The sequence below is a fragment of the Hypomesus transpacificus genome, chromosome 2 (assembly GCF_021917145.1).
Source record: "Hypomesus transpacificus isolate Combined female chromosome 2, fHypTra1, whole genome shotgun sequence".
NCBI lineage: Eukaryota > Metazoa > Chordata > Actinopteri > Osmeriformes > Osmeridae > Hypomesus > Hypomesus transpacificus.
In genome coordinates, this window is record NC_061061.1 from 6,703,225 (window position 1) to 6,718,900 (window position 15,676).

The window sequence follows — 15,676 nt, forward strand, 5'->3', positions numbered from 1 at the left end:
ATGACGTTGCGGCAACCTACTGGCGCCCCACAGATGCACGGTCCCGCAACGTCGCCAAAGACGTTGCGGCAACGTATGTTTGGTCATCGCGTGACGTTGCGACAACGTCAGGGCAACGTAAATGTGTTAGCTGGGTATCTAATGAAGGCGCAGAGAACACGGAGGCCGGCCAGATCGAGAAGGAAGAGGAACTTCTACATTCTGCTCGCCTAAGGAAACCTACAGAAAAGATGCAAATGTATCTGGAGGAAGAAGCATACAGAAAGGAAAAACGGCTATCGCATCTGTATGATCAATGGAAAACCCAGGGACGTACAGCACGTCAGCAATTAAAGGAAGACATATCAAACAGTCAAATCTCCTTACTTATGGACAATATAGAGAAGGAAAGAGACAGTGTCATTAAGTGGTATACAGAAATCAGGGAACACATTACTCCCTCTAGTGACACAAGGAGACTGATAGATGCATGTGAGGCTGTCACAAAGGACATTATTAAAGTTGCACATGAAAGACTCTCAAACATAGATGACTATGACAGTAAAGAAGTAAAGGCACGTCTCCGTGAGCTACGTGACCCAGACTATGCTCAGTCCATATACGGTTCTTCAGTCACGCCTTCAGGTAAATACTCCACTTCTAGCCAATCACATTCATCAAGATCAGTGGTAGCTGCAAAGAGAACGGAGGCTGCCGCAGAGTTAGCAGCTAAGGAAGCAGAATATGAGGCGTTAATGGAAGAGGAGAAACAAAAAGAAAGGATTCAACGTTTAGAAGAAAGGCAACGAAAGGAACTTGAATCTCAAAAACGTGAGCTAGAGAGGATAAAGGCAGAAGGGGATGTTAAGGCTGCACGAGCCAGATTAATAACCTATGATCAAGATATAAGGAATGAGAATAGTATTCACACAGATGTTAGTAAAGAGACTCAGCAACCCCTTATAATTTCAGCTCCCAGTCAAATGCCCAACAGTCACATAATGTATACTGCAGAACCAAAGGCAGATGTAGTTTACCTAGCTCAAGCAGTACAAGATAGTATTACAATGAACAGACTACCAATACCAGAACCCTCATTGTTCACAGGAGACCCAATACAGTTCATTGAGTGGAAAGCTTCATTTACTGCGCTCATTGATAAAAAGAACATATCATCCGCTGACAAACTGCATTACTTAAAGAAGTACGTAGGAGGTCCAGCTCGTAAGACACTTGATGGTATATTCTACAGAAATGACAATGACGCCTACAAGGATGCATGGGAACGTCTCAACCAGAGGTACGGACATTCGTTTGTCATTCAAAGGGCATTCAGAGAAAAGCTGACAAACTGGCCGAAGATTCAGCCAAAGGACTCTGCAGGATTCAGAACATTTGCAGATTATATTCAAACATGTCAAGAAGCTATGCCACACATTAAAGGATTAACCATCCTCAACGATTGTGAGGAGAACCAAAAACTGGTTCAAAAGCTGCCAGACTGGGCAGCAGTAAGGTGGAATCGACAGGCTACTCAGTCTATGAAAAGAAGTGGTGAATTCCCAAGTTTCAAGGACTTTGCTGAGTTCATGTCATCAGAAGCAGAGATTGTGTGCAACCCAATTACATCATTCCATGCACTCCGCTCATCTGACATCACCACTAGTAAAAGTCACCAAAGGGAAAGAAGGCCTGCATCTAATGTTCTCCACACGCAGACAACAACAGAGACTGAAAGTTCAAACCACAGCAAACCAAACGCAAAACCACCATGCATGCTATGTCAAGACAACGGACACAGACTTCACAGTTGCACACAGTTTAAAAGTAAATCACTGGATGAACGAAGGAAATACATAAAGGAGAAAAAACTGTGTTATGGCTGCCTCAAACTTGGACACAGTGCAAAGGACTGTCGCTACAGACTTGTATGTGAAGTCTGTAAGAAAAAACACCCCACATGTCTCCATAACTTTAGCTATGACAATGACAAATCAGCCACAACCACAAATCAAGGCAACATAGAGCAGGCTGCAACTACCCTGTCACTCAACGCAGACACTAACGAACACTGTGCCAGCACTTTAATGATCGTACCAGTATGGCTTTCTTCAGAGCACCACCCAGGTATGGAAAAACTTGTCTACGCACTTTTAGACTCGCAAAGTGACACAGTATTCATTGACCAAGATGTTTCCAACAGTCTCAAGGCTAAGTCTACACCTGTCAGGTTAAAACTCACTACAATGCTTGGAAAGGATGCTATAATGTCAAGCAAACGTGTCTCAGGTCTTAGAGTGAGAGGCTACAACTCCCCAGAAATGATCGAACTCCCTCCTGCTTACACTAAGGACTGTATACCAGTGAACCGCTCACACATCCCTACCTGTGAAACGGCAAGGCCATGGAATCACCTCACGGTAATAGTAAATGAGATTCCCCCACAGTTAGGATGTGAAGTCGGCTTGTTAATAGGCTACAATTGCTCTAAGGCACTGGCTCCAAGGCAGGTAATACTAGGAGCCCTATGCAGTTCGCACAGCATTAGGATGGAGTATAGTAGGCCCATCATCATATCACGATGACTCGTTAAACACGAATACTATGTGTCACAGAGTTATAGTGAAGGAGTTCCCCCCAGTGACTCCATCTGATGCACTCAAGGTTCTCGAGTCTGACTTCAAGGATGACAACAAAGATGACAGGTCAGTCTCTCAAGACGACATTCTCCTTTTGAACACACTAAAAGAAAGCATATATAAAAATAAAGGACATTACGAAATGCCGCTCCCCTTTAAGGACAGACCACACTTACCTGACAATAAACGAACAGCCACTGTCAGACTAGAACATCTAAAAAGAAAACTGTCAAAGGACCAAAGGTACAAAGAACAATATATAAGGTTCATGAGTGAAGTAATAGAAAAGGGTGACGCAGAGGAAGCGCACAGGGAAGCCAAGGAAGGAGAAAAATGGTATATTCCCCACCATGGGATATATCATCCTCAGAAACCAGACAAACTCCGAGTAGTCTTTGACGGCTCAGCCAAATACAAAGGAACCAGTTTGAATGAGCACTTGTTATCAGGCCCAGATCTGCTGAACAGTCTAAACGGTGTTCTCATCAGATTCAGAAGGCACCAAGTTGCATTACTTTGTGACATTGAAAAAATGTTCCATCAGTTTCATGTGTACGAAGCTGACAGAGACTATTTAAGATTTTTATGGTGGAAAAATGGCAATCTGAATACTGAGCCTCAAGAGTTTAGAATGAAAGTGCACCTTTTTGGCGCCGCATCCTCGCCAGGGTGCGCCAACTACGGCTTAAAGCATCTAGCTAAAGAGAACGAGACACGGTTTCCCCTTGCTTCACAGTTCATGCTGAAAGACTTCTACGTGGATGACGGTGTAACAAGTACTTCAAGCGTAGAGGAAGCCATTCAGCTTGCAAAGGAAGCTCAGACAATCTGTGCATCAGGTGGCCTCAGATTGCACAAGTTTATGAGTAACAACAAAAGAGTGTTAAAAAGTATTCCTCCATCCGAACGTGCTACTCCAAAGCTGGCTTGCGACCTAGCCTTTAATGACTCTAAAATGGAAAGAGCGCTAGGCATCCACTGGCACATTGAGTCTGATACACTTAGATTTCGCTTTCGCCCCAACGACCAACATGCCACAAGGCGTGGCATCCTATCAACAGTAGCATCTCTTTACGACCCACTGGGATTTGTTTCCCCCTTTGTACTCATAGGTAAAAGAGTGCTCCAAGAGACATGCAAACAAGGCACGGACTGGGATGATCCCCTTCCCACTGAACTAAGGCCAGTATGGGATAACTGGAAAAGTGACCTAGAGAACTTAGAGAAAATCACCATACCACGCTGTTACGTGCCTAAAGACTTTGGCCAAGTAGTGAAAACAGAGTTGCATCACTTTTCTGACGCATGCTCATATGGTTATGGTCAATGTTCATACTTACGTCATGTAAACAAAGAGAATAATGTACATTGTGCTCTAATTACAGCAAAGACCAGAGTCGCTCCTATAAAGATCACAACAATACCAAGACTCGAACTTACAGCTGCTGTCGTCTCAATCACTGTCAGTAACATGTTAAAGGATGAGCTTGGATTGACACAAGTGGATGAATACTTCTGGACGGACTCGAAGGTCGTTTTAGGCTACATCAATAATGAAGCACGTCGTTTCCACACCTTTGTGTCCAATAGAGTTCAAAAGATAAGGCTTAACAGTTCCCCTCAGCAGTGGAGATATGTCCCCTCAGATCAAAACCCCGTGGATATGGCTTCCCGAGGTTCAAGTGCAAGTGAGCTCATCACATCAGACTGGTTTAAAGGGCCACAGTTTCTCCGGGCCAAAGAAATACCTCCAGCTGCAGAAATCGTCACAGACATACCACTGGGAGATCCAGAGGTCAAAAAGGTACATTCATTGAACACACTCAAAACGGAACACTCAAGTCTATCAGATAAGCTGGTTAAGTTTTCTTCATGGTACAAGGCCACTCAAGCTATAGCTCGTCTCATCCGTTGTGCAAAGAAAGATAAAGCTACAGGCCATAGTACAGTACAAGAAAGACAAAATGCACAATGTGTTATACTAAAGGACTTACAAGCTAATGTCTATAAAGAAGAGATAAGGATGCTTACCAAGGGAAAGTCACTTCCTCACCAAAACCAACTGTTTCAAACAGATGCTTTTCTTGATAACGATGGACTCCTCAAGGTGGGAGGAAGGCTGAAAAATGCATCATTCTCAACTATACTGAAACACCCAGTTATCATTCCAAAGAATCATTATCTAACCAAACTAATAATAGCCCAATTCCACAGTGAAGTGCAACATCAAGGCAAAGGACAGACTATTAATGAGATCAGGTCGAATGGATTTTGGATCCCAGGCATAAACAAGGCTGTAGCTAACTATGTGTATCAATGTGTAAAGTGTCGCAGATTAAGACGACCTACAGAAGAGCAAAGAATGTCAGATCTCCCATCAGAGCGTTTAGATCCATCTCCACCGTTCTTGTATTGTGGAATGGACTGTTTTGGTCCCTTTCTGACTAAACAAGCACGCAAAGTTCATAAGCGTTATGGACTACTTTTGACATGCCTTTGCTGCAGAGCAGTTCACATTGAAATGTTGGACGATATGACCACGGACGCCTTTATCAATGTGCTCCGTTGCTTCATAGCAATAAGAGGAGCCGTGAGTGAAATAAGGTGTGATCAAGGAAGTAACTTTGCGGGAGCTAAAAATGAGCTACATGAGGCTTTAAAGGAAGTGGACTCTGAGCGCCTCACCACATTCTTAGCTGAAAAACAGTGTGATTTCATAATGCATACTCCTCATTCAAGCCATACAGGAGGCGTATGGGAAAGGCAAATCAGAACGGTATGAAATGTTCTTCGTTCCACCGTCTCACTTTCATCTGGTAGAATAGATGATGCATCACTAAGGACTTTCTTCTACGAAGCAATGGCTATCGTCAACAGTAGGCCTCTTACAGTGGACAATCTAAGTGACCCTAATAGCCCAGAGCCATTGACCCCTAATCACCTGCTAACAATGAAGTCTAAAGTAGCACTGCCTCCTCCAGGTCAATTCATCAGAGAAGACATGTATGCACGTAAAAGGTGGCGACAAGTTCAGTACTTATCAGAACAGTTTTGGTCCCGTTGGAAAAGAGAATACCTCTCCAATATCGCTACACGACAGAAATGGCATACCCCAAAGAGAAACTTAAAGGTTGGAGATGTTGTCATGGAGAAGGTGGACGACTTACCTCGCAATGATTGGAGATTAGCACGAGTAACAGATACAGTAATAGACAATGATGGACTAGTTAGAAAAGTGAAGATTTGTTTTGGAGAAAGGAAGATAGAAAAGGGACATTCTTCTGGAAAACGGTCTATTGTTGACCGCCCAGTGCAGAAACTAGTTCTGCTCCTAGAGACTGTTTAATCCATTCTACAGATATCCTTTAAAGTTTGAAGTATATTGTTTTGCATATGGACTAAAGTGTTCATTGACTTTAAGAGTTTATAGTCATTACTTCATTAAGAAATCATTATCGTTCTACATTACCGATTGTCAATTAAGCTCTAATGATTTGATGGGAGTGTAAATGACTTCACAACCATTTCTTACGGTTGCAAATGTTTATATGCTTTGTTTCTTGTTTTCCCTATTTATATGGTATTTGCTTTTATTTTGAAATGATGGCGTAACAAGCTGCTTCTAGGTGCTGTTATCGGACTTACCTGCAGAAGAAGAAGAAGTCGAAGAAGAGTTTGTGAAAGATAGCGCATGAGTAAAATAATTTGTAGAAGTGTAATAAATACGGAGAACATCATTCATATTTAGCAACTGGTTGATGAGGGAACAAGGTTTGTTTGATTAATGTGTTTACTTTGTTAATATTTCATGTTTATAATAATTTGCTATGCGCATATGTTTATTGCTAATGCTATTGATAAAACGTGTCGTTTTGTTGCTAGCTATAGTGAAAGGTAATGGAAGCACATCACGTAAGAGTCACTCATTTCAATGTATTTGTATACATTGAATACATATCTGGCGAATATAGGTTAAAGCCAGAGTAAGAACATTCCTTGCTGAGTTTTGTTGGTGGCCATGATGTTGTGGCCCTCCTCCCCACGGGGTTCGGGAAAAGTTTGATTTTCCAGCTACGGCAGCTAGCTCCGTTACAGTAGTGGTGAAGGAGTTGGCTAAGGCGAACGCTTGCGATTGGTTATGGCAAATCAGAGTGGCTCTGGGCGGATCCAATAGTTTTAAACTTCAACAGAGGACGCGCCTTCAAGGAAGTTAACGTTTGTCAATCGAGAGATCCCAGACCCTCTGTACAAATGAAATGTACGAGGGTCTGGTTAGGCTAGAGCCAGGCTAGCTATCATCCTCTTTTTCCGCGAGTTTTATTAGGGACCTGATTCTGATTGGTTGTTTAATTGAAGGTTTCTGATTAGTTCTACAAACTATGCCAACCAATTGGAAAAATAATTGATAAAAAACAATTATTTTTATTTATTTTCTTTCAAAACGAAGTCAAAACATCACTCCATTCTAGACCAACATCAAATACAAATATTGTGTATTTGCTGCTTTTAACGTGGGTTACATTGCTCTTTGGAAAAGATACCTGTATTAAGAAATACATTTGTTTTGACTTAAATCCAATTATGTTTCTCATTAATAGTATGTCTACATAGTCTATGCTTGCCTTGGAACCTTGGTCTTCTCTGTTGTAAGTACAATACAGAAGCTTCCAGGAACAGTTTTACAAGGAAACATGCTACACTAGTCCTGCACAGAAAAGGGCTCAGTGCTTTATTGTCTTTTGTTGTGTTTTTTTCTCTGAGAAATAAGAATAGGATTAGTTTGGATTAGGGCTTGAGTTATAAGAGATTCAATAGGTGCACTCACTGGACAAAAGAGCAGAACATTTTAAATATATTCAGTAGAGATTATCAATTAAAAAGGATTTTCTAGAGTAAGCTTATCACCCAAGCCCTTAGCACCTACAAAATGTTCCTACCTGCCAAGGCCGTAGCCATTGAGTCAACATTGGGAGGGACAAATATTTTTTTTTATGATAATTTCGGACAGCGTGGGTGGTTGCCTGGCGTAGCGTAGCACATTTATATTTTTATATCAATATACTGGGGGGGACATTTTGACCAGATTTGAATATTGGGGGGGATGTGTCCCCCCCAATATGTATTATGATTACGGCCTTGCTACCTGCCACAAGTTAGAGTTGTAATGTAGGTTGAATGCAAACATTGAATTCCACAAAATATCTGACGGGTAAATTGTCTCAGTTAGTAATTATCTCAGTCTATGACAAACAGTGTAACATTGTCATTTTGTCAGTTTCTTCTAACATTTTACTTTTTTACTCTTTCCATCTCACTCGGTCTACTACTTGGTGATTGATACTCATCTTATTCTGGGTGGGAAACATGCACATAGCATCTCTCCAGAGGAGTACATCTTTGCTGCCCTCAACCTCTATCTGGACGTCATCTCACTCTTCCTCCTGTTGCTGCAACTTATGAGTCGTTGAATTCTCTCACCAGATTCAACTAAAACACTACCACCATACAGAGGACAGCATCTTTCCTCAAAACTGATTACTACAATGTTTGTCAAAATGCTTAACAATGTACTTTATTCAGTCTGTAGATATGACATAAATGATCCAGTACTTATAAAGGTTGTATTAATATGTTCTGAGTAATGCAGTATCACACTCCTAACATATGATTTGAGCCCCCTGGCACCGGACACCTTGTAGGCAGATAAATCTTGGTGTTGTACCCAATCTTGAGAGATTAATACTGAGTCAGAATGAGAATCTTCTGAATCCTGTCGAGACCATAAGAAAACCTCACAGCAATGTGTCATTGTGTGTTGGTGAACACACAACTATGATATCTATGATTTATTTTTGAGACTCGTTAAAGTGACATCTATGGATTGCCACAAATGAGATTCAACACAAAAGTGAAACTCAACTCAGTTTATTGACCACACCTCAAACATAATTTCATATAAAGAGGGAATGTATCAAGTATAGACTATGAAAGTGCAAACAGGATTTCAAGGATTAGTTGCTTTACAATACACAATCGTAATGGGTTAGAAAATGTTTGCCATTTCTGAAGTCCTTTGCTTTGGCATTTGAAATTAGATGTCAAGGAAAATACAAATTCCAAGTATTTTTATTTCATGCAGAGCATACTGTTGTATAAAGAGACAATAGTATTTCTTACTCCACAGCTTATCCATTCGACATTACTTAAGTCCAACATAGTTCACTAGATCAGTATATGGCACTTACTGCTTCACAGACACAGTTTAATCGTCTTTCTGTGGTTTCAGTTAAAAAATACTATGACTTTAATACAGTCAGACATGAGTTTGGGGAAAGCCCAACTCAAGAAGTACATTTTGTCAAATTTGTTATACTGAACATTGTACTTTATAGACGTTTAATCAACATATTTTGTATCAAATCTTCTCCAATATATCTTGATAAAAATATTTATTTCTAATATGACAGACTTTTGATTTCAAATAACTAGTCTTTAACACACAGATTATGCTTTGCTTAACTAACCTTCCTAAATACAAGCTTTTATGCAGGACTGCTTTACAAAGTTAGGAGAGTAAATAATTTTTGTACCAAGGAAAAATGTATACTGCAATAGTGTTTTCCTGCAGTAGAAAATACAATACACAATCTTTCGTCAAATAAAGACTTAACTCTCTACTTCAGTTTCTTGGCTATAGATAAACCTGTATCTACCAACAGGCCCACACGTTAGTCCCCTGAAACACAAATTCAACAACAAAAACATTTAATAAAAATATGTATTTGGAGATGAGATGTGGTTCAAAACCAACATGTTCCATAATACAAACTTTAAATCATGTAAATCAAAGGGTTATATTTCAAGGCATTAGACAAACAGACTCTGCAAACACAGGGAGGCTACAAATGTGTATAAAAAATCATCAAAAACGACAGGTTAGGACACTTGTTTTGTGTGAAATTGAAAGTGAAATTGATCAAACATATGTTACATGTGTATCTTTATCCACACTGTTAACCTACTATAAGCACAAAAAAATGTGGCAATAAATAATAATAGTTTGACATAAAGGCACTGTAATGAATTGCGTAGAAAGAACTGTTTCAAGACAAGTTGACATGTTTCTGAGGAACGATACATGTCCATGTACTGTAGCCCTAGAGTTGGAAAGCCCTATTGAGGCTCAACATACAGTTTTCAATGACCAGTGACAGGTTACAGTGATTAGGTTTAACGATTCATTCACAGAAAATATCTGATTGCAATTCTACCTGCTGCACTCTCCTGCTTTGCAGCCAGACAGCAGATAGTCGGATCTCCATCCAAGGCAGTCTGTCAACATCAAGTCAGTCGTTATACAATAATGGTCAGGAACAACCACCTCGGCAAGTGGACAGAATTTGCTTTAAATTCACTTGGTGATAGCTAACAGCTAACTGTGCTTTTGCTAATCAGTGTTTGGCCACTAAGCACAGGCAGATAAGGATCTTAGAAGTTTGTTTATACTGGGGTAAATCTACAAACCAGCTGTGCAGCCATCCTTCACAGGAGAGAAACCCTCAGATTGGATCTACACACAGTAGGCTTTAACTCCAGTGGAAAAAATCTCCAATTAAAACAGACTTGCAAATGTACTACATGCACTTCAGTGCAGTCCATAAGTCTTTGGACAGTGATATATTTTAGCCTTTTCTCTACTCCAGCACATTGTATTTGAAATAAAAAATTAATAATTTTAAGGTGTAAACTGTCAACTTTATTTACGTCCCATAAACTGCAAACCAAGATGAAATCATGGTCTTTTTAATAAATAGCTTGTAAAGTAATGACAGTTATTAAAGAGGCGGATAATCGTGAAGTGTCCCAGACTTCAGGCAGTCATTGCATATAAAAGATAGACCTAAGAAACAAGAAATATGTACTTTCTATAACTTAATTTGGGTTCCTACCAATTTGTCCAATTGCTGAAATGGCAGAACCATGTATTAAGAGCTGTAATTTCTCACACTGTTCTCGGTTCAGGGATGTATTACTGTCAAATTACATCTAAAAGTCTGCAATCCCAATATTTCAACTGCAATTAAAATAAACCCAATTTCAAAATGTTTGAGTCAACAAAACGATGACCCTGTAAGTCACCCTGTGACTTTATATAGATTCACCTCTTTATCTAATCTAAAACTCATTTTAAAGAAGCAACATGTTCATAACTGTTTCAGGTTATTGCCATCCATTTTATGTAACACTCTTCCCATTAAAAACAACCTTAACTCCACTGATGTGGCATCATATACCTAGCATCGGCTTCCAAATGTCTGGTGTACTGAGTAAACACTATCTAAAACTGTTCACATCAGTGAATGTTTTTCCAACTAGCGTGTCCTCTTTCCTAACCCATGAGCCTTTGTCATGAGCCTACATTGTTTTGAGTGGTTTAGCCTTCTGAGGGTTGTTTTTCCTGTGACATCTCAGCCAGCCAAACAAATTAGACTAGGTGCACTTGCTCCTCCCACTCAGATGAGCTGGTGCTGGGCTGGAGGTCTGAAGCGGAGTCACATTTTGGGGTGTCAGTGTGAGAGATGTTGAGGTCATCCCCAAGTTCTGCTGCTATGTAGGGGAGAGCAAGGGACAGGGCTTCGACATCCACAAGGTCTAGCTGGGTAGGCCTCTCCGTCTCCTTTTCCTCTGATGGGACTTGGTGAGGGCAGTGGCCAACTTGGTTAGCCAGCTCCTCCAGTTCCTCTTGTGGCTTGCTGTTAAGGATCTCGAGGAGGGGGCCTTGGTCTGAGCTGCAGGCCGTCTGGACCAGGTCTGTGTCCGTGTCGGAGGAGGGCACCAGTGTGATGCTTTGGGGGTTCATGTCATGGAACCAAGCCATGATGTTGCCAAGCAGGTTGGGGTTGGCTGCAGGATCATGACCTGCGGAGTCTGTGTTACTCGACGACGAAAGGATCACGCCCGGAGGCTCAAAGGTGAAGAGGTTGTGGAGATTGTCGCAGTGTTGCTGGGCGTTGGCAGCAGTGGTGCTGGACGTGACAGCGTAGTGACTGCTGAGTGTGCCCAACCTCGCCAGACTGTCCCCCAGCTCCAATAGCTCAGAGCTGCTCAGTGATGCCCGAGGCACCTCCATACTGGTGGGAGTTGAGTCCAGTCTGGAGGGCAGCGATGTACCTATGGCCCCCAGTGATGCCTCATTGACTAAAAACTCATGATTCTCCCCTCCCATTGCAAGTCCTGACTCTTGGAGTGACAGCTGTATAGCCAATAGGATATTAGGATCATCCTCATCTAATGAGCTCAGACCCTGGTACAGGAAGTACAAAAGAAGAAAAACTTTGAGGGAAGTTAAAACAGCCAAGAGAAAGTTGAACAGTCAAATATACCATTCTACATTTTTTAAGAAAAGCAAGGCTCACAATTTACATTTACTACTGGTGAAACTCAAAATGTATTTTGTTTGACAGCAAATAAATCTTGGGGTTACATAAGTAGGACATCTTGACAAGATATGAATAGATATCTGAGAACTCACCATGGAGGTACCTTGTCTCCTACTGCCTCCAATGTCCTGGCCATCTAGGGGATAAAAGAATGTCAAAAGCTCTAAACCACACTGAATGAAACTCTGCCTCACAATTCCCCAAACATCTATTATTTTTGGAAGGTCATACTATTGGCCCAAGAATTACCTTGGTACCTTCCAGAAAATGGTTATGGTCAATAAAAAAATAAAAATAAAACTTTGGTGATGACATTTGCATTGGTCATCATTCTACTATTGTGTGTACTACTATGCACTGACTGAAGTCACCAGAGAACTGCCAAACACCATATTGTAGCCAAGCATGTACAATCTCAAGGCTCGAAGTTTTAAGTTCCTTTTCTACCATACAATATGTCAAACTTGAGTTGAGGTCCATGGCACTGTAGCCAATCAACGCAGAATTGGCCTCAAAAGAAAACTTAATTGAAGATTGACACAAACGACTGTTATGGAGGAGAAAAAAACAAGTAACAGGAGATTCAACTCACACCAACTCAATAAAGGCGGGTTATTTGTTAGAAGCCACAGAAGGACCCCATTGCTGAAACCAACAGCGAGGAGAAGAAACCCTTCAAAACTACGAATAAAGTAGCTTAAACCGGAAGAGTGGGCCAAACTGCAAAAAGTTAAGTGCAGGAACTTCATCCATGGCAAAAGAAAGAGCTTGAATTTGATAAACTATTAACAGACAACTACAAAATAAAACAGAAATGTGATTAAATTGCCCCTTTTCTATCATTTTCAAAAGGGAAAAAGTACACAGATGTTTTGTACCTAAAGTGCTATCACTGGGGTCTTCTGGTTCAGGAGTGTTACTGCGCAAGCTGAACATGTCGCCACGTCGACTTTGCCGGTGTCTCCGTCTGTACTGGAAATCTGCATACTCCTGAAACAACAACATTAATAACAACCAAAACATTAACAAACTTAAGTTCAAACAAGCACAATATTCGCATTTAGAGACACTTCCATGTATTCTCAAATCCCCAAACAGCTATCAGGACATAATGAACTAGTGCTTCAGGGTTAAGTTGGTCATGTGATCGAAGGACAGTCAGTGATTTTATTTTCGGAATGATGGTGATCTAGCTGGAACTATGTCAGTGCCTGGGACCCTTGGAGTAGCCATGAGGCTGTGGGGGGCATACAGAGAACTTCTTGGGCTTGACAACTGTCAGCAGAATGCTTTAATATGTCTTGACATTCACAACTACCACTGAAAGTTATGTTTGAAATGAAAACTTCATTATGATGATTGACAGCCCTACTGGCATTTATAAAACATTTCACTTTAGAGAGTTAGACCACTGCTTTTTTGGTGTGGATCAATTCTAGAATTCAAACATTGATCTCACACACCGCAAGCATCACTGTTTAATACATATGTAAAGAGAAGACAATTCTAGTCTTGTGTCATATGGAAATGTAGAGATGAAATGAATTAAATTCCAAAGGTCAGGTTCATTAGCAACACCAAGGGCAGAGAAAGAAGTGTTATGTGCTGAGTGATAAGACGTGTTATGTGCCCCCTTCCAACTTTAGACAGAATATTGATGCCAGATGGGTATTCTGGGGGACAGGAGGTGTTTTGGGACTGTTGGTGATGATAGACGTTTGAGTTCAAAATGTTACAGCAGTCTATCAAATCTCAAATACATTTCAAAACAATTTAATATAGCTTCATATAGCTTAGTACATCCTTTGAAAAGCAGAATGTGTATGAGGTTTTGTTGAGCTGTGTGCAATATGGTGAAAGAACAACGGTGGAAATCCTAAAAAAGAAGGTCAGAATACTGACTTATGATTATGTCCCAACATGGTTGGCAGCAAGAAACTAGCATTTTGCAAGAGAAAACATGACTGGGTGATACAAGATTGAAATGATAATCTTGAAAACTAAAATAAACACTAACATAACTTCTTCCATCTGCAGCAAAACTAAAGGCAATCTGATGCGGTATGATTTACCAAAGCTTCAGAAGTACCGCTTTATTTCTCTAGATAATTAAATGGCTTCAGTGTCAATAATACCTAAATAGTACCAGAATCTTCAGAATAGGTAAAAACTGACCTTATCGCTGGGGAATTGTTAAGACATCTGACACACCAACTTTGTGCTGTTCTGCTCCATGTGACTAACATTCACCTTTTATTGGAGCAGCATTGGAAAAAAGGGGCCTTTATTTCGCATATTCAACGACTTCTCAGACTGTGTACTCCTCATGATGTGCTGGCTGTGTATATCATTTAAATTAAATCAATCATCCAACTTCCTGCTAATGCTTCACTGACTACATCGAACTGCCAAATGCTCAACTTGACAATACAGTAGACATGATTCAACCATAGAGTTAATATAACTAGAGACATCTACTTCTGTCTTCCAAGATGGCGTCCCCATTCATTTCAATGAAAAGTGCTCAGTGGCGCAGTGAGGCAAGCGAGAGCGCTAAATGGACCGTGCAATCTTTCAGACCAGTCTTGCGAAGAAGCTTATTCCTAGTTCCAAAACTCGTGCATTCTTGCAACTAGCTGTATACGTCATACTTTGCGACAACCACTCGCGAGCTTGTGAGCTGGAGCTAAGGCATAGCAGAAAACTGTCAGAATGTGGTACAAGCCCGATCAAGAAGCAGATGCATGTAAACGTTACGAAGATCAATACAATTAGTACTGTAGTATTATACGTGCAGGGCCTATACGTTGTTCTTTTTGCTTCGTGATTATAGTTGTATGCCATCGTTGTAGTGTTGACAAAGTTAACAATATAATGACCATATTGTGGCTATTAGACATATTATTCATATTCGTCTTTGCTCCAGAATAACATGTCAACAATCAATAATGACGCCGTAACATGCCACGATATTACAACTAATTATATGATGCTATAATTATGTTTGTCATGCCGTGAGCATAATAATTTGTTCATTACGAAATGGTTAAATCTGCTTTAAAATAACGGACATAAACTCTACAAACAACCGTCATGTATGTGTGCAACCATTTGTAAAACATGCTACAATAAAGGCAGGCAACTGTAGATTATCAAGCCCTTTCTCCTTGTTCTCATTCAGCTCAGGTAAATCAGCAATTTGCTGACGTTCCCTTTTGTGCGCGTCCCCTGTTTGTATCCGCGAACACGTGTCCAGGCTACTTTTCTTGACGTAAGCAAATAAATGGGCTGCTAGTTTACCCATTTCGGATTGGTTTCAAACTTAGCAAAAATCAGGAAAAATGATTCTATGAAAAAGCTAGTAGTATGAGCCAGGTTCGAGAATCGAACAAAAATTATTGGGGGAGATAGTTTTAGATATGTTGACTGGAGTTAATAGAATAAAAACGACCGGACGAGTCGGGTAGAAAATCGGAAATGCAATACCACCTACATCCACCGGGGCTGTTGCCTCAAGCCGAGAGGCGAGGGGTGGGGGCTTGGATTCAACAGTTCCAGAATGTCTGCAGACTCCACAGGGTTTTTCCTGCATAGAGAAAATTTGGTCTCGCGTCTAGG

General features: G+C 40.7%; 2 protein-coding genes across 6 annotated transcripts in view; one reads left to right on the plus strand and one right to left on the minus strand.

The window, feature by feature from the left end:
- Positions 1-231: 231 nt before the first annotated feature.
- On the plus strand, positions 232-10,381 carry LOC124482244. Of its 2 annotated transcripts, none has more exons than XM_047042729.1 (2): positions 232-6,389; positions 7,993-10,381. In XM_047042729.1, the coding sequence occupies exon 1, from the start codon at positions 2,584-2,586 to the stop codon at positions 5,398-5,400; it is 2,817 nt and encodes a 938-aa protein (XP_046898685.1). In that variant the 5' UTR covers positions 232-2,583; the 3' UTR covers positions 5,401-6,389; positions 7,993-10,381. Both variants share the same exon structure in this region, with proteins under 2 accessions (XP_046898685.1, XP_046898692.1).
- Positions 8,535-15,676, minus strand: part of LOC124482225 (ankyrin repeat and IBR domain-containing protein 1-like) — a 69,051-nt gene continuing 61,909 nt past the window's right edge. For all 4 annotated transcript variants that reach the window (XM_047042715.1, XM_047042690.1, XM_047042700.1 and 1 more), the window contains 3 exons: positions 12,937-13,048; positions 12,151-12,194; positions 8,535-11,922 (listed from right to left, as the gene is read on the minus strand). In XM_047042715.1, coding sequence (XP_046898671.1) covers positions 11,104-11,922; positions 12,151-12,194; positions 12,937-13,048 — 975 coding nt within the window. In that variant the 3' untranslated portion in view covers positions 8,535-11,103. The remainder of the gene's footprint in view (positions 11,923-12,150; positions 12,195-12,936; positions 13,049-15,676) is intronic.

Coding starts and splice junctions, on each gene's coding strand:
- LOC124482244 (XM_047042729.1), top strand. CDS start 2,584: ATGTGTCACAGAGTTATAGTGAAGGAGTTCCCCCCAGTGACTCCATCT.